The sequence below is a fragment of the Camelus bactrianus genome, chromosome 5, assembly GCF_048773025.1.
Source record: "Camelus bactrianus isolate YW-2024 breed Bactrian camel chromosome 5, ASM4877302v1, whole genome shotgun sequence".
Lineage (NCBI taxonomy): Eukaryota > Metazoa > Chordata > Mammalia > Artiodactyla > Camelidae > Camelus > Camelus bactrianus.
In genome coordinates, this window is record NC_133543.1 from 93,264,168 (window position 1) to 93,290,615 (window position 26,448).

At 41.0% G+C, this 26,448-nt stretch overlaps 1 protein-coding gene across 8 annotated transcripts in view; it reads right to left on the reverse strand.

Moving 5' to 3' along the window:
• DOCK10 (dedicator of cytokinesis 10) overlaps positions 1 to 26,448 on the reverse strand; it is a 241,667-nt gene that overhangs the window by 126,242 nt on the left and 88,977 nt on the right. For all 8 annotated transcript variants that reach the window (XM_074364399.1, XM_074364398.1, XM_074364396.1 and 5 more), the window contains exons 2-3: positions 13,184 to 13,303; positions 543 to 632 (exon numbers count right to left, since the gene is read on the reverse strand). In XM_074364399.1, the coding sequence (XP_074220500.1) occupies positions 543 to 632; positions 13,184 to 13,303 (210 nt within the window). The remainder of the gene's footprint in view (positions 1 to 542; positions 633 to 13,183; positions 13,304 to 26,448) is intronic.

The following is a 26,448-nucleotide window of genomic DNA, read 5'->3' on the forward strand; positions in this document are numbered from 1 at the left end:
GGCCCGAACCCTGCCCCCAAGGCAGCCTGTAGTCTGGTTAGAAGAAGAAGCAATTTTACAAGCCTGTCCTACACTAACTGAACGCAAGTAGCTGCTACACCGACCGGATTTTATCAGTCCCTTTAAGCTGTCCACATAGTTTTACCATTAACTATTTCCATGGTTGGTACTTGAAAGAAATACATCTCTTAAAACAGAAACTCTGGTATCCAAAATTCTCATTTAACATGAGCCTTTCCTGCAACTCAGTCCAAATAAAATTAAATCTTCCTGTTAGATCACTCAAATATTTGTCCATGTAGTGATTTTAAATTAAGTAAAAACAAAAGAAAAAAAATCCCAGACTTGAATAGTCACTAGATATGAAGAGCAATCAGCAGGAAATAACAGGTAATAAAGGTGGAAAGACACTGACTAACCATAGCATTTGGAATTGTCTATTGAAAAGGAGAGGAAGACAGTAATAAGGGTAAGTTGTATCAAGAACAACATGGGGGAAAGCAGAGCTCTGTAAAATAAAGGATTGAAAGCATCGCATTTACCTCTTTCACTAGTAAATTTTCTGCTTTGTGCTCTGCATCTTCAGGGACTGTTGAGTACAATGTTCGGATGTCCCAAGAAACCGTGGCAGTCTGAGAAGAATAAAGAAAGGAAATTAAGCCTTCCAGCTTAAAAGCGTTGAGCAGACCCTTACACGGAACACAGAATAAAGAAGTGCATTCGACCTCAGCACTTAAGGATAAGAGAAGACAAAGAAACCTCCATAGTTCTCCCCAAGGTAATCCCTAGGAGGGGAGAGGCAACCCTGCCTTTGATTAACACGACAAACATTATAGTTCCCCTTTATCCGTGGTTTCAGTTACCCATGTTTAACCAGGGTCCAAAAATATTAAATGGAAACTTCCAGAAATACACAACTCATCAATTTAAAATTATGTGCTGTTCTGAGTAGTATGATGAAATCTCGAGTCATTCCACTTGGCCTGCCCCCACACCGTCCCGTATCATCCACATCCTCAGGACTCGAAGATCCAGGATCACTGGAAGCAGATGGTCCTCCTTCTGATGTCTTGTCAGAAGGTCAGTTGTAGCCCAGTACTGCGCCACCACATCGTTCACCTCACTTCATCTCATCACGTAGGCTTTTCATCACCTCACATCATTACAGGAAGAAGGGCGAGCACAGCGTGGGATATTTTGAGCAAGACCACCTTCACATAACTTCTATTACCGTATATCATTATAATTGTTCGTTTTATTATTAGATATTGTTACTCTTTTACGATACCTAATTTACAAATTAAACTTCATTATGGGTATGTGTATATAGGAAAAAATACAGTACATATAGAGTTCAGTGCTATCTGTAATTTCAGGCACCTATTGGGGGGTCTTGGAACACATCCCTGGTGTATAAGGGAGGATTATGATGTTACAATTACTGTTTTATCTGTGAAGCTCATAATTTTAAGCTGTTTCCTCCTGCAAAGAAAACAAAATTTGGGCATCTTTATATTTTGACTAATTTATTTCTATTGTTATCTTTTGTTGTTATTAAAGCTCAAATAAATCTGAAATGAAAAAGAAAACTTACAAAATCGGCATTATTTTAATCCTACTATAAATAATCTCTTGAATATTCACAGGGTAAATTTAGCGCCTTCCAGAAGCTGTGTGTGTGGGGGGCCACAACTGGGGTGGGAGAAAAGAAAGGGTGTTCAGTAAATCCAGATCTTGCAGAAGCTAAGTCATTTTTTTTTTTTGTTGTCTTTACTTTCATTGGAATAAATAAAACATTTTCAACTCCAATGCTAAACAAACAACTTTATATTAAATAAATACACAGTAACTAAAAGTATAAAATATCTCTTAAAATAAAATCTTTGAAAGAGAATTCACAAGTTGTCTCCTCTGTATATGAGATGCCATAAAACAGTAACTTTCCATAGCCCCCAGCTTCCTTTAGTTCTGTACTCCTTGGCAATTACTGGGGTGCTGGCATGGTGAGTCTGTCAACATACATGGTACCAACAGTTGGGTTCTTTTATTTTGTACACCCCCAAACCCACAAATGTTTCGTCACTGTTCCTAAAGCACCAAATAAGGTTCATTTGAGCCATTCTAGATGAAGGGCATTTCTTCTAGACTAATTATTAAAACAGATGAGCATCTCAAAAACCATCCTTACTTCTGGAGAAGATAGGGCGGAGAAGGGTCCAGGGAATTCAGTTTTCGGAGTTCACAGCTGAAGCCGTGAGCTCTGCCACCAAGGGTGGCATCATTCATTTCCTTCCAATTCTAGACTCAGATTTTCTTCAAATCCCCCTTTTCCTTCACTCTGGATATAAGCTCTGTGAGGGAAATCAGTTTGGTCTGTTTTGTTCATCGCTCTAACCTCAGCGCCTGGTTGGGTGCTCAAGTACTTATTTGTTGAGTGTGTTGAGTGTGTTGAGTGTGTGTGGTATGTGTCCGCGTAAGCATGTGTGATTGGGTGTAGTGTATGAGTGTGTCCATGTGAGTGCTGTGAGTGTCATTATGCATGAAGGTGTGCTGTATTTGATTGCAAATACGTATGTGTGTGGTGAGCGTATGTGTGTATGTGTAGCTGTATACGTGAGTGGGTGTGGTGTGTGAGTGTATCTGTGTGTGGGTGTGCGTGCATGCATGTATGTGCATATGGGGGAGATGGGGTTTGGACACTGTGAAAGAGGTAGAATGTCTTGTGACTCCAGTGAGATCAGAGGATAACTAATGAGAGAACGATATTCAAGACACAGCCTATGGCAAAAATAAATGCTCATCTTGAAACACAGATAGGGAGTCCCTCAATCAGTGCATTTGCCCTAGGACTTGACTGCAGTTGTGAACAGAGTTTGGAAGTGCTAAGGTCAAGTGTAGACACACGCACAAGGAACCATTGCTTCTCAAGTGAAGCATGATGGGGCCAATTAAGGATTTATTACTATTTAGATTTTACATTTTTGATTCCTTTTGAATTTTCTCTTTCAAGTTGCTTCTTTCATGTTATTTACTCAAAGATAAACAGTAACTAGATTCTATTGAAAGTTTGGATTAGAAGACTAAAACCCATGCCTAAACTGAGCCTTGGGGATTATTGCTGGATTTCAGTGATCTGGGGGTGATATTTCCTGTTTGGAGAGAGAATTTGCAGATACACAGTGTAACTTGATTGCTTTCCAGGCAATATTACATATTGTAATCTACTGGCAAGATTAAAGACTTTTTTTCTCTAATTCAAAAAATCTTCTGTATTTCAGGCAATATTTTATAAAATAAAAATTTTTATATAAAAAGCAAAAGATTTCTCCTTTTCATTATCAGTCTACAGCCATACCGCCCTGAACACACCCGATTTTGTCTACTATATATAATTTCTTATTGATTTCTTGCCTTTAAAAAAAATAACAGCTGCTCTAAAATAATCTAAGTCTGATGGAGAGTAAAGAGGCCCAAAGTTTAGCTTCCTGTTTAGTTGTACCATAAACCTACTGTCCCACTAAGATCAGTACTCTGTGGTATAATACAACAGAGTGAACACCGAGCTGGTTTAAGAAGGTGTTTTTTGTTTTTTTTTTTTTTTTTTCCTTAATGGTAAGTTTCTGGAAGGTGGGCTCAGGTTTCCAGTAATAAGAATCATATGATTACTTCATTTGTGATGTCATAAAGATCAGGGCCCCAAATACCTAAGCTAATGCTCATACACAATGTATGGGATTGGAAATCCATTCAGGTTGGGGAGATAAAAATTAATCGTATGTACAATGGTGATGTGTGATTCTTGATGGCTTCTAGTTATGATATGATGCTGATTTTTTACTAAATAAGGCAGCTGGGGCTGAATCACCCTCATGCAACCATACGATAAATCTAAAACAGTATTTTACCACACGCATGGGGTCACTGCACATCTAATACTTTGCACAGAGCACATGAGATACAAGAAAAGGATTACATGTATAACGAACGCCTATGACGAGCGACTGACCTTGGTTACAGTTTGTTGCAATGCTGAAGTTGCCTGAAAAGGCAGAAGGCCTTCATAAAATTTCAACTTTAAAAATGGTAGCTCTTCTACTCGTTTTTCATTTCTTTTTTCATTTTTTAACTGAAGTACAGTCGATGTACAGTATTACATAAGTTACAGGCGTACAACATAGTGATTCACAATTTTTAAAGGTTATACTCCATGAACAGTTACTACAAAATACTGGCCATATTCCCTGTGTTGTACTGTATGTCCTTGTAGCTCATTTATTTTATACATAATAGTCTGTACCTCTTAATCCCCTCCCCCCATCTTGTTCATTTTTTATTTCTTTGAATGTGTCTCTGCTGAAGCAAGAAGAAATTGATCAAATAAGGAGAAAAGTACACAGAGTCATATTGTTAAGGGTATTAATATGGTTACAAAGAATTTCTTTTCTGAGAATTAGATGCTTTCAGACCACTACAAATTGCCTTGGCCACAACAGACTTCCTGTTCTCTTTTATCAGCCCTTGGGTGGACGATTAGCATACCTCATCAGCATGAAACAGATCCGAGGCTGTCCTGGAGCTCAGCCGAGCGCCTCTTCTGGTGGGAGAGTCTTATAAGGGGGCCTGTTGTCCAGAGATTAGGCATTTGGAAATAAAAACTGTCCCTTTATTTATGAAGGGAGGCACGCAGGCCTGTGTTTGTAGTTTCAGGCCCACGATGTTCAGACTTCTCCCACGACAGCCCCGCCACTTTCTGGCTCCTTCTCCCCTGCGGTGGGTAGTCTTTGTGGCTTTGTCATGGCCACCATTCTGCTGACTAAAATGACTACAGGAGACTTCATTCCAAGCACACAGGGGCCACTTCTCAACTGGCCAAAGGCCACTGTCAAAGTCTAAAGGAGAAGCTACTTTTCCTATTTGGGGGGTGAGCAAAACTCCCTCTGACATTACTAGATGCCAGCTGCTCAAAAGGGGAAAAAATGATAGCGTTTAGGATAACCCGGCTTGAGAAATCTGAGCTTGCGAAGTCAACAGGCCTCACAAGAGGGGCTCTTAACTAACACTTCACGATCAAGTCCAACCTAAGCGTGTCTGAAAGTGATCTTCACCTAAATGACTCCTATTAAGACACTAACATTGCCTTTTACTCCAGTAGAGCAGACACTTGTACTACATTTGTTGCTTGAAAAACATTTTGACCCCATTCAGAAAAGTATTATGATTTTTCTTTTAAGTACATGAGAATTTCACTTTGCACCTTCATTGTGCTCTAAGGGGAAGGTCTTTTTTTTGCTGCAGCTAAGCTGTATGGGAACTGCACGAACAGTGAGTGGGTGCCCATTATTGGAGCGCTGTCATCATCCAGCCAAGTCAAGAGTGGTGACTCCTCCATCATAGTACTTAAGTACAGAATTAGGGAAGTTTGGAGACCTGGTTCAAGGCTTTTTACTCTTGGACTGGCAAAGCACTGAGAAAGTCACTTCACTGCTTTATTCTGTGCTTCATTTTCCAGGCTCTAAAATGTGTCTCCCCTCCTCCAAGGGAGAAGGACACAACACTCTACATATGGAAAAATGTGAGAATTGGTAGAACACGGTGTGCCAACAATATAAAGATACGTACTGCACCAGGACCTCTCCTTGGCAAGGACTCAGGCTGTGGTCTGAGCTCACTTTCCAAGGAGGCATAGGGAAGAAGCCTGCTCAGTGTGAGGCCTGCACACATGGTCCCAAGAGAAGCAACAGGCTTGAGACATGAGCCAACTCACAGCCGCCAACTTGCCACCGCATCTTTCCATGTGGCTCCTTCCCCCATGCTGGCTCCTTCCTGCACATGCCTTGCCCATGCTCCTCCTCCTCTCAGAAAACCCTTTTCTTTCCCCATTGTTTCCTAACCTCAGATTTAAAATCAGCTCCTTTTGAAAATCCTCTCTAATTCATCCAACAGACAGCTTCTCTTCTCTGAACTCTACCATTTACTGTCTGTATCACACATGAAGTCTGCAGATTAATTCTAGAATATTTTAGACCTCTGTGAGTGATTAATTCAGCCAGTCCTTTAGCATGTGTGGTTCTTTTCATACGCAAGCAAGCCACATTAAACCTGCTTTGGGAATAAAAGATAACAATAAATGAAATGTTTTGCCATGTTCTTTTTTGCTTCTTTGGGATATTTTGTTTATTCCTTCTAAAGAATGAAGTACATGAATACAGGTGTGTATTTTTATGATTTTTTATATCCTGTCTCTGACCATCTACATCACCCCTACCTTAATGCTTAGAACAATCTTTTTAAAAAATAGCCATGTTACTGAGATGTAACTGACAATGCCATAAATTTAAAGTATAGAATTCAGTGGTTTTAAGTCTCTTCACAGGATTATGCAACCATCATCACTATTTAATTTTAGGATATTTTCATCACCCCCCAAGGAAACCCCACATCCATTAACAGTTACTTCCCCCTCTCCCTCCCCTCCCAGCCCTAGGCAACTAACAATCAGCTTTCTGCCTCCATGGATTTGCCTGTTGTGGACATTTCACATAAATGGAATCAAACCGTGGGTACTCTTTTGTGACTGGTTTCTTTCACTTAGCATAATGTTTTCAAGGTTCATCCATGCTATAACATGTCTCAGTACTTCATTCCTTTTACGGCTGAATAATATTCCATTGTATGGACGATCCACACTCTGTTTAGCCGTTCTTCGGTTGATGGAGGTTTGGGTCGTTTCCACTTTGGATTATGAATAATGCTGCTATGAATATTCATGTAGAAGTCTTTACATGGACACATATTCCTAGCCCGGGCAAGCCAGAGCAGTCTCCACATGTCCTTATTGAACTGAAGTTAAGCACCCTAGTGTCCTTTTTCTACAATATTATAATAGCACCACTCACTGAAGGATTCAGGGAGTTCGTATGTCCCCCAAGTCATGCACCTTATTTTTCTAAGAAGCAGCTGGCAGGTTTTAGACAAAAACTCTAATAGCAAAAGTCAAGTGTTTGATTTCTATCTCCACAGTTACTCTAAATCCTTGAACAGGAGCCTTTCCGAAGCTCGGCTTCATTAGCTTGTAAATGAGAGGAATATAACTTAAAATAACCTAGTTTGACAAAGTCTATTACTTAGCTTTTAAGTCACAATCACAGTGTTCTTGTATGAACAACACGAGCCATTTAAACCCTGCTTTTCAGGCCCAGAACCCAAGGATTAAAAAGAGGTTGACATTCCTAAAAAAGGTTAAGCTGTGTCTCAGGAAGAGGCATAAGAAGAAAAAAAATAAACACTCATGGCCTTTCTGCTTTTCCATTTAAAAGACATTAAGGCCTTTCTGCTTCCTCTCACAAAATGGCCCACGTGGTAGAGACTGGAAGTCCCCAAGTACCAGCTGCTTTTTATAGCTTAAAAACATTCTGTGAAAGAACAAATGTCAAGAAATCACAATTCACAAAGTCTTGATAAAAAGCCATCAAAATTGCAGGATGCACTGGAGAGCCCTGAGATTCTAATTCCGAATGACTGATAATGAAGAAACGATTTGAGAAATTCGCGATAAGTCTGTCGACCGGCTATTTCAGGTGTGCAGTGCAGACCTCTGACTTTGAAAATGCCTCTGGCCGCTGTGGCCTGGCCTCTCAAGTGGAGGCACTGCTTCTTGTTCACGCGGGTGCCCTTGCTATACAGGACTTAGTCCACAGCAGGTGGGCCGGGAGACTGAGTGGAAACAGAGCCGTTTAACTGGTGTGGGCAGTGTGAAAACATGGGTGATGGAGTGGTCTTCCCACAGCGTCAGAATGGCTGTCAGACCTCTGAACTTTCTTACTTAAGGTTTTGCATCTCCCAGAAACGATGCCACTTTGGGCGTTCTGTATCTTTCGCTCAGCAAGAAACTCAATTCTGGCTTTCTCACTTTTGGTCCTTCTGTTCTGTGTCAGTCTCTCCTTCCACTGAATCACTCGACAATCTGATTCAGTGTGTCCTTGAAACTGTTCTTTTGTCGTGTTTTCCTTCCTTAACACTCCTGATCTATTGTGCAAAGCTGTAATTTGGTGACCAAGTTTTTTTATTTTTTGATCTGAAGTTTCTATGACTGCCAGCTTCAAAAAGAAAGATGAGAAAAACAAGGGTAGCAAATACAGTTGTCGAAGGAGTCCATGTTTTTGAAATGAATGAGTTAATCCACGCGTCTAGACTGCTTGTTCCGAGGGGGCCATTATGAGCAAGTGCTACAGAAGATTGCACTGCTGCTCCCAGAGCCCACACACCAGACGAAGGGCTTCTACCCCGTGTCTTAAGATAAAGGAAAATGCTTCTACTTTGTTTTCTTAACCTGGAAGAAGACAATTTTAATTCAATGTTCAACAATCTTTCCTGGATGTCCATGAGTTAGAAGTTGCGTTGGGTCCTTAAAAATGCAGATATGAACTGATTTCCCCCTTGTCTAGTAACAGAAAGCGAAGGAATAAGTATACTGTGTTATGGGGGGAAGTTAGCCTCTGCTGGCAGCAGCTCTGCGCCAGGTGGAATGAGCCTCTGGGGAAGGGAATCATGATCTTAGGGCTGTTTCTTTTCAGGTGATATGTGAAGCTGTGTCAAAGAGGAAAGCACCACGTTGATGATCATTAAGCAAAGCTAATGACTTCATTCTCTTTATTCTCAAATGTCATTTCAGAATGATCCTTTTGGCTCAACAGTTACATTCCACCATTCCACATGTTGCACTTTTTGTTTTTTTGATTTTTTTTTTTTAATGGCGGTACTGGGGATTGAAGCCAGGACCTCGTGCATACTAGGCACATGCTCTACCACTGAGCTATACCCTCCCCTTCAAAGTTATATTCTAAAATAGCAACCCACATGTGTCTGAAGGACAACTCATGGAATAAATATTCATTTCCCACCTACTTGGTGCCAAGTGCTATTCTAGATGCTGGGGATCTTGCAATGATCAAGACAGGGACATCCCCATCCTGCAGGAGGCTCTCTGATGGTGAGAAACAAGTGACAGGAGTGAAAAAGCAAACCGAGACCTTTCTAGGTAGTGATGAGTGTTCTGAAGAGAAGCCAATAAGGGCATGTGACAGAGTCACACAGGGTGGGAGTGGGGTAATGGAGGCTGGATGTCAGGGACGCTTCTTGGAAGAGGCAGCATCTGAACTGAATCGTGAATGAAAGACAGGGACCAGCTGCCCTGGGCCCTACAGAGGGGCGGGCTTGGGAAGCTCAGAGAACCCAAGGAATGCTGGGTATCTGGGTAGTGACCAAGGGACACAGGGCCAGGAGGTAAGGGCTCAGAGATCATCAGCAGTCAGGTGAGGAGCTGGCTTTGACTCTAAAGGCAAAGGAAAACCACTGGAAAGTTTGAACTAGAGGCGTGGCATGATCTGATCTGTATCTCTAAGAGCGTCCTCTGAATAAATCAAAGCAAGGCAAAGAAGGAGGGAGGAAGACTGGTTAAAGGCCACTTCTGGGGATCCAGGCGAAAAAGGATGATGAGGGCTTGGGCCAGCAGCACAAATGGAATGCTGCCTTGGCAAAAAAATGACCTCCTCTAAGGGGTATCAAGGACCAGAGGAAGCCCCTGTTTCTTGTTATTTCTTAACCCTAAGCATCCTTAAATCAACTTAAAGTTTCATCCATATTAGGGCACACACTCCTTAAACACAGGGCTTCTGCTTTTCTTGTCAGTCTCACTTGTCTGGGAAGTGCTGTTCTATATTCAGCACCTCGTGGGTGCTGAATAAATATTGATTAAACAAACCAAGGAATGAATCATGTCGGAGGCAAGTGTGGGTGCTTGGTAACTTGGAAACACAGAAGTGAGCTGAATTCTTCAATCCGTAGGGCACAACTGGACTAAGAACATCTGGGGGGAGGGTGGGGAGATGGGGCTGCTCCCTCTCCTTCCATCCTGAGATGCCTTGGGATTGGAGTGGTTGGTCCACCACCACTTCCCATTGGATGAGCGGAGATCGTGCACACACATCCCAGAGAATCCCTGCCTGTCACTCAAGGATGAGCCTGGGAAATGATACACTAGCCAGGTGAACGGCAGCCTGGCTGCTGGTGAGCAAGACCCCTGAAATGTGATGCAGGCTGAGGATGGAGCAGCCAGTGGCAGAGGGCACTGAAGGAAGGGCTTTACTCCACACAGAGGGAAAGGAAAAGAAAACCAAAACTGAACATTGTTGGACCATATAGCAGGAGCCCCCACACTTCTTCTGTAAAGTGTCAGACAGAAAACCTTAAAAGATTTTTCTGCTGCAATTACTACACCCCTGCTGTAACTCTGCAACTGCATCATGAAAACAACCATTGACGGCAGGTTGAATGGATGGGTGTCACTGGGTTCAAATAAAATTTTACTCATGGATGCCAAAATCTGCATTTCATATAATTTTCATGGGGTATAATTTTTTCTTCAATCATTTAACCAGTTCTATGAAGAAAATAAAACAGGGTCATATTAAAACACACACACACACACATAAAAACCATTCTTAGTTCATGGGTTGTACAGAATCAGGCAGCAGGTCAACCATGAGCTATAGTTTGTCAACCCTGACTCTGCAGAGCAGGAAAGAGGAAAAAGAAACCATCTGAATTTTGTTCAAAAGCTAGCAACCTGATGTGGTAATAATATTCAATCTTTTTGTCAAAACATTGCTTGATGCAAATGAAAATTCAGCATTTTGTCTAATATGGTATTTTCTGGTAATAAGGTGGCGTCAAATACTCTTGAGCTCCTGTTAATTGGGAGTTATGCACCCTGCTGGTCTCCCAGCTTCCTCTACAGGCTGTGATGGGTTCTCCATGCAGAGGCCAGATGAGCTTTTGGTAAAGTACCCCAGGTCATTTCTTGACATACTCCAGTGACTTGCTACTGGTCTTTCAAATAAGATGCAAATGCCTTATCTTGTCCTTGCCTGATCTCAACTCCAACCACTCTCTCTGTTCCTCTGACACCGCTCCTCAATCTCAGAGCTCTCCAGGGCCTTGGTGACAGCTCCCTGCAGCCTAAAACCCTCCCTCCTCCCCCAGGCTTTAGCATGGTTGGTCCTCTGTGGGAATTCAGAGCTCAGCTCCCATGTCAGCTCAGCAGAGGTGCGCTCCTTGACCATCTAGTCTACCTCAGTTCTTCCCCTCGTTATTTCTATTACACGGCCCTGGTCATTCCTCACAGAACTGTTCTTCATTTGAATTATCTTGTTAAATAATTAATTTTTTTTTTGCCTGATTCCTCCTACCAAAAGTTAAGCTTTCCTTAAACAAGGTAGTTTCTAATCACTGTTGTTTCTTCATTCTGAGATTAATACTGACTATTGGGTGTAATGCCTTAGATGTTTGTTGAGTGACGAAGGAAGGACACAGTCTGAGGGGTGACAGAATGTTATGTTCAGAATTTTGCTAGTATTTTACCCCAGTTGGGAATGAGGGTGACTGTGTATGATAGAGTGGGAGGTGGGGTGGGGGAGGAAGACCATGGCCTTGAGAGACAGGCAAGGACCAGACCTTGGAGAAGCCCTTAGGAAGTGCCACAGTGTTCGCTGATCATTTTGAAGGCAACATGGGGTGACCACCGAAATATTTTAAGCAAGCACAAGATAAAAGGATTCAGTGTATTTACTGGAATATTGCATCAGGAAAATAAGGAAGTATATTATTATATGCTCTATTTATACTATTAAGGAAAGCAAAGGACATAGAGTAATCAGAGCATCCTTAACTTACACAAGTGTGAAAAGATGCCAAAAACTAAACTCAAATTCAGTGCAAACGTTATATTCCATCTACATGCCTCCACTCTCTTCTTGGTCTGGGGGAACTTGGAGTAGCTTTTGACATATTTCTGAACAATAGACCTAGAAGAAAAGGTGCCAATTTTTTGGTGTTGTTTGACAGAAAGAGGCTGCTGGTCAAGGTATACCCTTTGATCTGAAGGAAAATGAGGATGTGGAATTAAAAAAATAAAACGTAGTTCAACTTTGTGCTTGCAGTTCAACCCCAGTGGCTTGGTCCAACCAAGGAAATGAGGTTTCTGCCTGAGATACTTCTCTCTTAAAGTGTGTCCAATGCTAAAGTGAGAGCCACTTAAAAATCTGAGAAGCAGATTGGAAGTTTCTTTTCTCCTACTTACAAATCTATCTCCTTCCTTCCATCATTCTTTGTACTTGGAACAGAAAAATTGTTGACTTCCATATACCTCCTTTTTTATTAATCCAGGGAGAAAGGTGAAACAAATGAACCTTTAGAAGCCAGAAGCCAGATGTGCCCCCAAATAAGAGAGGGAATGGAAGTTCGAGGCTGTTTCAGGAACTGAAAGTCCTGAGGCCCCAGCAGCTCAACAGAGGTTTCCGCGGACAACGGTTATTTCATATTCCAGTGGTTACCTTGGAGCTGCCTTTTCACCTGCTTTAAGATGCTCATGTTTGTGATGTCTGAGACTACCTTTCTTTTAGAAAAGAAAAAAAAAAAAAACAGGAAAGATTACCAGCTGCCCACTGAGATCTCTGTTTACATAGATATTCACTAACAATTTGAACACGTTTCAGATGACCACAGATGGAATGTTTGGGACACACGGCGCTCACCATCCATGACTTTACTGAGTTTGTCTCCAAAACGAATAATTCCTTTTTACTCATTCCCTCGACTACCCTCAGGAGCATCTGTGTGCCAGTGAGCCCCGACCTAAAGCGGGTATATCTCAGATCACAAGCCTTCCCACGAAGATGTGTTTGCCTGCCTTTCTTTGCCCACAAGGCTCAACATGGCTGCATTAAAGGACAAGATTAAGGGTGATTTCTGAGAATTGCACCTTTGGTGCCAAGAGTTTCCCACCTCTGCCATCGGTTGGTTTCAGTTGCTTGGAAGCTTTCAGTTAGAAATGGCCTGAGGGAGGAAGTGCTCTGTGAGGCCAGGTAAAGATATTGGCAGGGACACAAGTACCACGTGGAACCAGGCAGCATCCCATGGCTGTCCCATCCCCAGTGGCCACTGTGTCACTGAGCCGCCAATCTTCCACCTCTAGAAGACCCTTGGGCACTTTCTATTGCTGGATGTGGATAGTGATGTAGGTGACCACAGGCAGAGGGCTGAGCTCCCCAAAGACAGCAACCCAATTCAGGAAGATCATCCTGTGGGGCCCCCCTGAACTCAGATGGCTTGAGAAGACAACACTTACTGAGAAGTCGTCACTGGGGAAGAACAGGAGGTCTCGGAGGGCATGATTCTGATAGGTCTTTTCAAGCTCTTCAACGACAGCTTCATAATCCAAAGGCTCGATCAGCCTGGGCTTTTCTTGCTGTAGAAAAATAAAATATCGTATTAAAACCACGGACACATAGACTTTTGCTTCTTCTCTATGTCTGGCTGGATTTCATTTCTTAGAATCACCAAGGCTTCGACATCGTGCAGGCCTTCCAAGGGAGTCACGGTGACTCCAGGCATCTGGGGGCAAGGCCACATAGCTATTATTTCCAGATCTGAAATAACATGAGAAGATACTGAAGCACCCTACAGCTCACTCAGTAAGTCAAGCTTTCAGCACCGAGCCCCCAGTGCACATGGTCCTCAGCCCCGTCACATCCGTAGAGTAGATGTTTGGTAAACTTGATCTTCATCAATGTGAGAAAAGGCCTTCTGCTTACATGCTCTAGTATTAGGATGATGATCATCATTTTTGGTGAATTAGATACTTCTTTGTGAGGTCTACTCGGCTCTATTTCAAAATGTTGGCTTCCCGCTAGCAATCAAAGTATCACAGACTGTCTGAGTTGTCAGTGAAACATGGATCCTGTGTCAGGATTAACTGCTTGGCTCTGAGCCTCTCTGCTGCTACAGAGATAAGCTGGGTAATTCTCTAACAGAACTGAACAACACAACTATTATGGACACAGGGTGGTGAAGGTGGAGAAGAGTCTGAAAAAAAAGAACCAGATAATCTCATCACGTTAAAGTCTCAAAGCCAAAGGGAAAGGTACCTCCCTCAAAGAAGCTGCCCAAAAGGTGAAGGTCAACAGGAGAAGGCTGGCGGTCTCATTCTAGGTTGATGTGTCTACTCCACACATACAGAACTCAGAGCGAGAAAGACGGGGCCTAGCGTAAAGACTAAAACATTACAAAACAGAAAACCGAGGACACAGTCTGAGTTCCCTTGGCCCCTGGACAAGGCATTCATGAAACCTTAAAAAAAAAAAAGTGAGGGAGGATGGTTGTTTGGATTATTTAGTTATTGGCGGGGGTGGGGGGGCTCTTGGAAGCTGGAGTGGTCATCATGAAATTTGGAGGCTAAAGTGATCTCAGAAATGGAAGTACATTTTTTTTCTTGCTTATGTCAATGACATCAACAGATACCTTCCCACCAACCCTGCCCCTCTCCACTCTGAAAAGCACACAGGTTTAGCTTCCATTTATAAAGCCTTCTTTGGAAGATCTCTCTGCTGGTATAACTCCAAGGAACTATCACTAACATTTTAATAATTGCTAATGGGCTCTTCAAAGGGGCAGTAAATGTCTTTTCCAAAAAACAAAAAACCCAAAATGTAACACAGTGGGCCAGCAATTAGGGTTTCCATGTGTACTTTCTGCATTAAAACAAAACAAAAACCAACCCATTTTACAAATGCTTCATTAAATTGAGGATGATGAAAGCTGAATATTCTCTCTGGAAGGGCCCTTCAAGTAAATTTGCTAGATTTAACAAATAAATATATAGGACTTCATGCAATATTTGGAGAAAAGAAAAAATTTAGTTGTCCAACATAATCTGTTTAGGGAAAGCTTTGAAATGTTCAATATGTTGAAGTAGAAACCAGAGACACTATGCGATGATGCATGATCTTTTTAAAGTCCTTCTTGCATCTCTTCCCTGCCTTTTGATATGATTTTTCTATTATAAACTTTTTGAAGTTCCAATTCCCTATTTTCCCAGGCAAAGATTAATTTCAAGGAGCACAGATTGATAGCTCAAGAAGCAAACGCATGCTCCAGATGTTTGACTTGGCGCAAACACTTACTTCCTTTTATGTTTAGTTGGCTTTGAATGCCTCTGAGTAGTGTCATTTCACCCCAGCTCAGCAGCAGACTTCAGCAGCCTGTCACCTCTTACCCTGCAATGTCACACACTTGTGTTACCAGTGGTCCTGATAAGCCTTACATCTGGCTTATTCTGGAACCTCCTTTCTTGTCCCTAATATTGTGTTTGTGTATGGAATGGAGCGAATAAAACAGAAAGTCTTGTAAAACCATCAGGAAGCTCTCATCTCTGCTATGGAGTCGGTTGATCACGCCCTCTTCCCTCACTGTTTCTTCAGCTCAAGTGTATGATGCCAACAGCCCCTGATGTTACTTCTGGCACTTTCCCTTTTCTGCTACTTCTTCACACCAACATGAAGAGGAGTGTGAGAGTGCGGCTTAGTTGCAATTCATAGGTTTTTAAGGCAAATGACATAGGGATGTTTTCAACGGCCTTCTGCAATCTTGTTCTCACTATCATTTAAAATTGCTCTCCCGTTAATCAAAACTTGAGTGTAAATAAACAAGCCCAAGTCAAGGAGACTCTCAAAGACGATCTTGTACTAGGGCCAAACTCCACCTAAAATGAATCCCACCTATATTAGCACAATAGGAAAATCAGAGCTCACAAGTCACGGGTTATTAACAAAACCATCGGAAAAGTAAATCCTAAACTCTCCTTGACATATGTAATAATTGCCATAGCTTGTAAGCACCTGTTGAAAGCCATGTTTTCCTTTTCTCATTTCGGGCTATGACGTTCCCACCAATTAATGAACGACATTTATCAAGCCTCTCCTGTTTAAAAATGTGGCACTGAAGTTATTTTGACATGGGGCTGCAAAACCTAGCAGATCTGCTTCATATAATTTATTAAAGTTTGATCTCTGGAAGACACATTAGTAAAGTTCTGTCTCTCCAGGGAATTTGTTAATCGATGCCCAATATTCAAGATAGTCAATATTTCATAATTTTGTGAATATGAGCTTTGTAAATAAAAATAACAAGATCTTCCCTAGCACCTAGAGCCTGGGATTTGGCGATGCTTGCCAAGAAGGTCTTCTGCATCTGTGATGGTGAGAATCCAGGCTAGGCAACCGGTAGCTCTCTCTGGAGCAAGAGAACTGTCTGCTCCGCGCTTTGGTTAAAGAGACAGATGTCCACAATGACGATGGGATTGGTTAATTTCTCACTCCTGCCCCTTATAGAGACGTTGGGTAAAACTGGGAACTGAGCAGCATTGATTTACAGCTTTACAATGGTTGGATTGTCCCTCCTGAATTTAATGTGCCTCTTTCTTTTGGAAATGCCCCAACTGGGATAAGGCATGTGCCAAGATTACCCTGGATTGGCCTGGATTTTTATAGTGCTTTTTACTCTTACTCTTTTTCTCTTAGATGAGTAATGAATTTCATTAGCTGTTCTAAAATCACTCCAGGCATGGGAAAAGGCACCCACCAGCCTCTGTTATTATGCAGCAGGGCTGGTGTTGCACCACAGGCGTAACAGGGCTATTCTTCTTATATAGTATTAAGAGATTTGTTTGATCTACTTCCCCAAATTCTCAGCTCTTTCAATTTGACTTCACAACAGAAGAATGGGCTCCGGTCACAAAAACAAATGCTTTCTTCCAAGTCTAAACCCTGGAGTTGGTGAAACTGCCATCTTGGTAACAGCCAGGGCAGCCAGGAGCCATTTACTGGGTCTGAAGCAAGCAGAATGTCCACACCTTGGCTAAAGATTCCAATTTCAAGAACACAGTATTCCATTACAAAGATCTGAATTAGTTTTTATTGTTATAACTCAAAATCAAACAGGTGAAGAGATGACACTAAAGATCTAAGCGTGAGAAGTATGTACACTGAAAAAAGTCAAATGACTAAATGATCAACCTAGATGTCTCTTCAGAATCTAACCAAAAAATAACCTAGACTATCCAGCTTTGTTTCAGGGAAGTCCAAAATAAAGCAAGAGTGTGATTATAGGTTTTCTATGCTGAGATGGAACAGAGAGTGTAACATGTACTCTAGAACCAGAATTCCTGGGCTCCTAGTCCTGGCATTGCTACTTTTGGGTTATGGAACTTTGGGCATGTTAGTTAGAATCTCTGTGCCTTAGTTTCCCGATCTGTAAAATGGACATCTTAGTAGGAGCTATGTCATAGGATTAAATGAGCTAATATTTGTTATGCTCTTAGAACACTATACCCATAATACTCATTACATAAGTGTTAACAGATAAAGGCTGTGAGTTTTAGACTTTTACTAGTCATGGATTTAAAGCACTTGTATTATAAATTTAGTATGTACAAAGAGCTGTATGAATATTTGTTGAGTAAATAAGTTTATATCCTTTCATCCAGGAATTCCTTTTCTGGGACTCTATTTTAAAGTGACAATCACACAGATTATCCAAGATTTATACAAGGATATCTTTGCAACATTATCTTTGTAACAAGATGGAGAAAATATATTCACCTTAATCCAAGAGCGATAAGTAAGCAGTTGGGCTGGTGGACGCTATATCTAAAAAGTGAAGGCACTAGAGCTGTTGCTCACAAAAAGTGATTTATATTTTCCAAAAATTGTGTGCAATGGAGAAAGGCTTCATGCCTTAATGAGCTTTGGGAAGGACATTGAAAACAGGATAGGAGTTGGGATAAAATCTCTGAATAATTGTGTAGGACATGCCATGATTCCTCCTTCTAACTCTTCAAATATTCAGTAAAGTTAGTTAACGCCTAACATTTTGCATGAGCTTGGCTTTTGTGGGAAAATGTGAGGAGGTTGGGGACTATGATCAAGACGGCAAGCATTTCCTGTCTACAAAAGGAGAGACAATGAAAGGAGGGAGGGCAGGAGGTCAAATTCATCCTGCAACGGTTCCAGATTCACACATATTATGACAGTAGAGTTTGAGTCCAGAATACCTAGATCTCTGAGGGGTAGTGAGGTCTGAAGGACAAGGATAGCTAAAAATGGGAAACAATAAATTATTAAAGACAAGGAATGATTAGGCAATTATGACACACTCATTATAAGAATATATGCTCATTAAAACTGAGTTTTAAGTTTGTAATAACAAGCCAAATTGCTTATGTGTTATTGTTAAGTAAAAGTGGGAATACGTATTGTGCATGGAATAACTGCACAAGGTTTTAAAAATTTAAAGAAAACATTAGAAATATATCTCCACATATTTTCGATTGTATTTAGATGGCACTATGATACTTAGGATTTTGCTATTTTGCATTTTCCAAATCGTTTCCAATGAACATATATTTCTTTCATCATAGTGAAAAATGCACTCGGTCTTTCAAAACTCTCATGCCTCCATGGAAACACTGGGTTTTTTGATTTTAAAACTGTTTATCCTTTGAAAATCCTCCGAAGGGGGAACTTAGAAAAGCACATGAAAGTTCAACCACTAACAATTTCAAGCAGTTAAAAAAGATAAATAAAACACTGGAGAAAAGAGACTAGGGTAAATAATTATAGATTATGTATTTGTTGGCTCTAGATGCTAATGTCAGCAAAAAAGGGAAGAACTATTAGCAATTTATTAACGAAGGTATTTTGAGCTCTGCAGGGAACCGTAAACATCTGGTAGTTACTTAAGCATCTCTGTGCATTGGCCACATTTGCAAAGATTAGAAGTCAGAATCTCTAGTTGGAAGTCCAGGGTTCTTCACCTACCTGCAAGTTAACCTGGAGAGTCATTCAAGTTGAGACTTAGTGAGATTGACTCAAATGAATCAAAGAGCAACTTCCTTCTCACAGCAGTGTCGTTTTAAGTTTCAGAGAGATGAAGTATGTGAGGGTGTTTGGCAAACCACCCAAAACCAGACAAATAAAGATTTCTCTTTATTTGAAAATGATTGAAAAATACCACACATTTACCCAAAAGTATATCCCAATGCCAAGTCAAGCCAACGGACCAGTCAAACCAATGATACTAAATTCTTCATGTGCCAGAAACCGTCCTACATGTTTTTACATTATCTAAATTTCCTTAAAAAAAAACCAAACAAACCTTGATAACTAGTGATTCTACTGGAGGCAAACGAGGTAATAATACAAGGGAAAGCACTGAAATTAACAAAGAGGCAGCCTCTCCTCCGTGCATCTCCTGAATCAAGTCAGGCTGCTCTCTGCCTCATGGCAAGAAGGCAGGCAAACTACTTCATTATGTCTATCAGCAAATGCAAGTGACTTTGAAATTTGGTCTCTTATTTTCCTTGAGAAACCAGCCTAGAAAACATTTTCCCGTATTTATACCTTCCGATCAAAAGAAGAGGATTAATTTGAGGATTAGTTTAGTATTAAACTCATTAGCTTTGCCAAGATAAATATCTAGGCGACAATCACAGTTGTAGATTGGAATTTCTTTTGGTAGCTCTAACACGCAAGTCGAGTCTGTTGGCAACGGGGAGTTAATAGGACTGCTGAGGACTAGTCAGGAAAAGGGTTTGATGAGACAAGAAATGGCGAACAGTCTCTACAGTCAACCCCTCATCTTTGGGGCCATGAATTTGTGCTGTACATATCAGTGTAATTAGGGAGTCAAGCCTTGGTTACTCAGCATTAGGGTTACTCTAGTTCATCAATCTGAACTAGTTGCTCTTGGTTCTCCTTTTCAAAGAAATCTGATCTTTTCAAGAAACATTATTATGCAAAGAGCCTTTCCCCCTACCTTTGAGATGTTTTGTATTTTTTCTGTTACATGCAGCGCATCCTGTAACGGTGGGTGAGATGTCCTCAGTCGCCCCTGCCACTTTCAGATATCTGAATCTTTATTCCAATCTGAGCATTTGTAACAGAATTAACTCTATATCTGAATACCTCTGTCAGCTTACAAAATTATGCATTCCGGCTAATGACCCAGAAAGACAAATAAAAATAGGTGTTTACTTCAGGACCAATACAGAAGGCTCTAGAAGGGCATGCCACGCCAATTGTTTAAACATTCTCTTCACATCCTGTCATATAGACAAACAAATAGCTAACAGTGAGGATCTACAGGGTCTTTAGACAGACCCTAAAAAAAGAAGACACCAATCTCAAGGTCTCCAAAATAAACTAGAAACAACACAGCTGCTAATTAATTTCACTGTTATCAAGATAACTGTTTATATTCCTTAAGGGAAATAAATGATCTAAATGACCCATGGATTCTTTAGACCTTAACTTCATCCAGGACCCTTTGGCCTTAGTGCAACTGGAATGGGACCAACTTCCACACTATTTGTGTTTAAAACAAACAAGAAAATTGCCGAGAGCCGGGACAGCTGGCTCCACGGCCACAGCTGTCAGCCTGTGGTCGTATGACAGATTTAATTCAGCCTTTCATCAAAGGGAGTTCCACTGGACAACCGCTCAAATGTCTGAGCTTCAGAAAACAAGACTAGCTTTTCTCACCAAAAAGGAAATGATTAAGTAAGGAATAAGCCATCTTATGGTAACCCTGTAACCCTCTCTCTGTCTTTAACCACACATTTTCATGAGAATGGAAAAACACCAGCTAAATCAAAGTTAAGGACTGCACAGCTGGGCAAGCTCAGATTAAGCTGAATTTGGAAACGGTTCCCTTGGTAACAAAAACGGACATAGAGCTTGGAAGAAATCAGCCAATAGTAACTCTTTCAATGTCTTAGTCCATTTCAGTGAAATAAAGCAGGTCAAACTTGGTAAATTATTAAGTTCTTTGCAGATGTAAAGGATGATTAGTCATCATATTGAACACAAACATTATGGTTAGAAAAATCAGGATATTCTAGTTTACTAACCCTTAATTTCATTGGGAAAATCAAGGACCCAAAGAGCTTTATAGCTGATATAAATAAATACTTTCAAATTGAATTTAAAATCTTTTCAATCTTGTTTTCTTTTTCAAAGGCAATTTGATCACATAAATCTCTTAGGAGCATGTCTAAATTCACTCATTTCTGTGTAGCAAATAAAAAAAAAAAGGTTGCTTCCTTGCCTAACGCTGGTACTTGCAAAGAAGTAGAAAATGTCCAAGAAGATTGAAATCAAGTTAAATTACATGTCTCATTTAGTTTTCTAGAAACACTTGGAAGGTAATAAATATCATTAAAAATACATCACAACCCAATTACAAGTCTCCCTGACACCAGGGAAATTAATGCCTTCGAGCCAACTGCTGGGAATTTTAGATTAATTTATAGGAAGCCTGTGATAAAAGTAGCCACCAGCTCAAACTCTGACACTATTTTAGTACTTTAACAGTCACACTAACCAACTAACAGGTCAGATGTGAGGGGTGTGTGTGTGTGTTTGTGTGTACAAACACAAACATGTCACATATACATGAAGGTAAATAGTTCTGTCAACAACATGAATTACATATTTTCAATAAATCTTCCCATAATGATAGTCAGCTCATTCTTTTATTTCCTTTCTTAACCTCTGGCCACTTGAAATTGAATGTGCATCGTAGACATTTGTTGTTTTTTTGGCCTACGCAACATCCATCCTACTTTCCTTTAGTCCTAGCATTTGAATTTCCTTCTGAGGACTTCTTTCTCTTTCCCCATCAAGAGCAGTCTTGGTGGGTCTGATAATGAAAAGGGTCCTGTTTTTCTGTGGTCAAGGGCATGTGGCCCCAGTCCATTCAACACTTCCCTCCAGAACCCTGACTCTTGAAAGAGAGATGCCAAAATCCCACATGACGGTCCGTTAGTTCCAAACGTCAAGACCACACCTGTTTCCCACGGCCCCAAGCTGCACTAAGTCCACTCCTGTTTTTTCTAGCCTGTCTCTCCATTCCTCTTCCTGCTCTTCTCTGGACTCTGCTTGCTTACCAGAGTAGGTTTCCTCCACTGGCAAGTTAAAATCTAATGTAATACAAGGAGCAGCACCTATAATAATGGATGACTATTCCCTCAACTTATCTTTTTTTGAATTTGAATCACCTTAAAGGAGCACTTAGCATGGAGCCAAGGATGCCTTCAAGTGCAGAATGTAGGTTTTGTAAGTTCATGTATTACTCATGAATATATGATACTAACGAATACTAAGATACTAATGTCATCTTACTCTATTAAAAATACATCAGACATCATGCACCCTGAGAAGAGGGGACCAGTACCTTCTTGGTTGTCCAAGGTGATAAGCTCAGTCCAGCTTTCATCTCTAATTTTCCACTAAGCATAATCCCTTCAAATCATCCCTCACTTACGTCACCAGAGCAACGGGGGCCAAAAAATAAGTTTATGCCCACATTTTCTCTCAGTGCTGACATCACAAACTATGACTTTCTCTCTGTGGGAGGTGCCAGGTTGCACTGGAAGTTGTGTTAGAGACGATCAGGTGTCTCTAAACAATTGCTAGCCCCTTACCACCTTCCTTCACTCTGTCATTTCCATCTTAAGAGAAAACATTCGCTATATTTGTTATAGTAAAACCAATTCATGTGTTTTTTTACTTGTAGGAATAGCAGTCACACCAAGCAATTTAATACTGATAGTAACTATAGACACAACCATTTTTTTTCATTGACCCATATATGCTAATGACAGTTTTTTTTCCTACTACCATTACCATGATCAAATGGTAAGGACTGTAGTAAGTATTGAATACCTTCCCTCACTGAATATTCATACCAAGACTAGAAGAGATCATCACTGTTTTATTTCACAAATGCTGAAACTTGGATTCTGAGGACGTGCTCTGCAAATTGATGGAAAAACAGGTGTTTCATCCTAGCTCGGTGTGATGCCTTTGGTCCACTCCATTCTAGTTAACCAGCAAAAGTCTTAGCTTTGCAGCAATAAAAAACAGAAAAGCCTCCCCGCTCATAGGAATATTCTAAAACAGAGCTGTAGTTTGGGTCCTGTGAGCTTTGTGAGTTTCCGCAATGAAGGGCGTTAGATTGCTATGAGTGGCGTGAGGTCACTGAGCACGTCAAGGAAGGAAGTGGTAGGGACAGAGGACAAAAAAAAATTTATAAGACGGTAAGGAGGATGAAGAAAAGGAAATGAAAGTATACTGAGGAACCATATAATGAATGTGTGATATTGTGATTTATAATATGAAAGATAAATTTGGTCTTCATCCCCGTTTTTGGCACAGAGCTCCTAAAAACGTAAATTTCCTAAGTGAAGAGAGGGATGAAGGTGTCTTTTGTGAAGTTAATGAGATGATTTTTGGATGGCACCAAAGGATGGGGGCTGGTTTCCAGAACCAACCATGTGACTAGAGGTTTGGATCTTTCCACCCCACCTCCCTGTCCTCTAGGGAGATGAAAAGGGATTTTAAGTTAAATCTGTCTCTAATGGCCAGTGATTTAATCAATTATACCTGTGTAAAGAAGCCTTTGTTAAAACCCAAAACGATGGGGTTTGGAGAGCTTCTGGGTCAGTGAACACATGGAGATCTGAGGGAGACTGCTGCCCTTTCTCCATACTTTGCCATGTGCCTCTCTTCCACTTGGCTGCTCCTGAGTTATTATCAGCCTTTTGTAACAGACCAGTGATGTAGTAAGTAAAATGCTTCTGAGTTTTGTGAGCTGCTCTAGCCAATTAGTCAAAGCCAAGGAGGGCATGGGAACCTGTGATTTACAGCTAGTGTATCAAAAGTACAGATAACAATCTGATGTGCAACTGGCGTATGAAGCCCAAGGCGGGGGTGGTTGGAACCTTCAATCTATAGCCGATTAATCAGAAGCACAAGTGATTACCTGGACTTGAGATTGACTTCTGAAGTCGGGGCAGAGGCAGCCCTGCAGGACTGAGTTCTTAAAACTGTGATATCTGATGTGATCTCCAGGGAGACAGTGTTAGAACTGAGTTAAAATTTAGGACACCTCCCTGGTGTCACAAAGAATTTCCTGGTGTAGGGAAAAACCTCCACATTGTTGGTGACCAGAAGTGTCAGAAATGAAGTGTTTTGTAAGAGGTGTAAAGGAGACACACAAGAAGCAGAAAGACAGGTGGAAGACTGAGTTTTTCCAGCTGAGAATGCTAGGTAATGTGTGAGGCAAAAACCACAGTGGAAATTGCCACTAATTGAGGGAATCTCCACGTGAATAAGTTTTGTATCACTGTGACCATCCAGGAAATAAAGAGTTTTGGGGATCACGGTGTTACTTCCTGTCCACCCTGCCCCTCCCCCTCTCTGACGAATGGTCCACCTCCACTCAGATAGATATCAAGAGCATCGTCAGGGAGTTTGCGAGGTCTGCCCGGTTTGTCAGTTCTCCTCCATCTGGCCTTTCTCCAGGCTTACTGCTTCTCCCTCTCGCGGCGCTCAGCCCCAAGGAAAGTAAGGTTATTCTTGGTTAAACTGCAGGTACCAAGTCCATCTTGACAGCATCTTCTCTGCAGCTACGTGACACCCGAGTTAGCCACTCCCTACTGCTACAGCCACATGCAAAGTCCTCAGATCCAGTTTCAATTTACGCTTCTCCATTTCTGTGGTCTGGATTGAACTCAGATCTCCAGCCCCCTCCCCATTTACTCCCGTTTCTTTGCTTTACATTGTACGTTAACCCTGATTCAGTCTCATTGCACCATTTCCTGGAACCATCATCCTGGGTCCGGGGACCCCACCCTGTGCTTCCTTTTGGCTAATGGTTCATTATAAAACAGCCAGAATAGGTAATTATGAATGTTTGTATAAAACAGAGTAACAGTGAGCAAGGAAGCACAGATGACCAGGGAGAGGGTGTTCATATTAACGTGGAAGAGTAAAGATAAAAAAGGGACTTGAAAGACAATAGCACAAACCATTTTACAAAATGTGTGTAGGAGATATGTGAAGGTTGTTCAGATGACATCCTCTGTCTATAGAAAATTATAGAAAACTATAATTTTCCATTTTCTATTCAAGTGCTAATAGGCTACTACTAAAGAAGAGGAGAAATTTCATTTGTATCCAAAGTTTTCCAAACACTTTGAAATCCTGTGGCTTAATTATCCACAAGCCAATAACAGCTTAAAAACAACAACTCACATTTACTTAAACAAATGTCATGTTTTTTTCTGACTGTACAGATGACTGATATCATAATTCAACTTAACAGTGTATTTAATCTTTCCAAATTAGGACATACGACCTCGGAAGGAAATTATCTTTTTATTAACTTCCTTCCTCTGTACCAGAGATCATACTGAATGATTTGGATAAAAAAAGAAAAACAGAAAGACAGTTAAAAAAGAAAACCTTCAACTACAGAACACCACACACTCTTCAGAAATTAAGGGAAGTAATTCCACCTGATGATCTAACAAGTTTCATTTTCCTTGAACTTTTCTTATAATGCAGTTGCTCACATTGCATGCCATCTGTGATAAGTACTAAAGTATGGAAAGGGATTTCTTAGCGAATACAATTGAAAATCGAATTCATAAGGGAAACTTCCAAAACAGTTAAAAATTCCAACCAAGTTAAATACACAGCTTCAAACAGCACTTGAAGAAAACAGAAAAAACAGAATTGTCAGTCTGGGTTGTGAGAGTATAAACTTTGGGTGGCGTACCATTCAGGAAATCAGGGACTTCTGGTCGAGTATTCTAGGTGCTAGGAAATTGAAGCATTTCTAAATTTGTCTTAGAGCAAGAAATGGTTTGTTGAATTCAAAATCCACATGCTCATTTTAAAAACATCATCTATGTTCATTATTTCCTCTTTCACAATAATCTATGTGTATATCCAAAAATTCGGGAGAAATCATTGTTTTATTCTCTGACCTAACTTTAGGCTTTGTCTTCATTTGTTGGGGCATTTTGTCACTTGAATTGCTTCTTCTTTGTCACCTAGCAAGTCATCTCAGAAGCCAGTCTAGAGATGTTGGTTTAGTTTTTAAAAAGCTGAGATGAGTGTGCTGCGGAAAGTCCGATCCGGGCCTCAGCGAAGCTGGGCTTCAGTGGGGGGTGGGGTGGGAAATGGCGTTTCCAAGGCAAACTCCATTGACACAGAGAGCGACCTGGGACCCCCCAAGCACTCAGCTTGATGCAACTTATAATTTTGTCTATGGAGGGCTCTATCCCTGAAAAAGGCTCCCTGGAGGAAGGTGTCACCTATAGTCCAGTGGCTTCCTTGATGCAGTCACTGAAAAGACAACTTCACTCTACACTTACACCTCCTTCCCTTGCCCTTGGAAATGGAGATATTTTTACTTGGTTGTATTAATACTACATAACACTTGCAACATAACTTTTTTGGTGTCCAAATCACGTTCAGAATGCACGTGATCAAAATGAGTTCCCATAAACAATCTTAAGGGCAGGTATTGTTAGGAACATTTTAGGGAGGGGAAGCTGGGGTTCAGAGTGAATTAAGGAACCTGCCCAGGGTCACATGTGACCCCTTAGCACTCTAATTACATGCTTCACTTTCTCGGGAGTCTTGGTTTTTTTTTTTTTTCCCGAAATGAAAGCCATATCTCAGGACACTACTGGAGGATGGATTG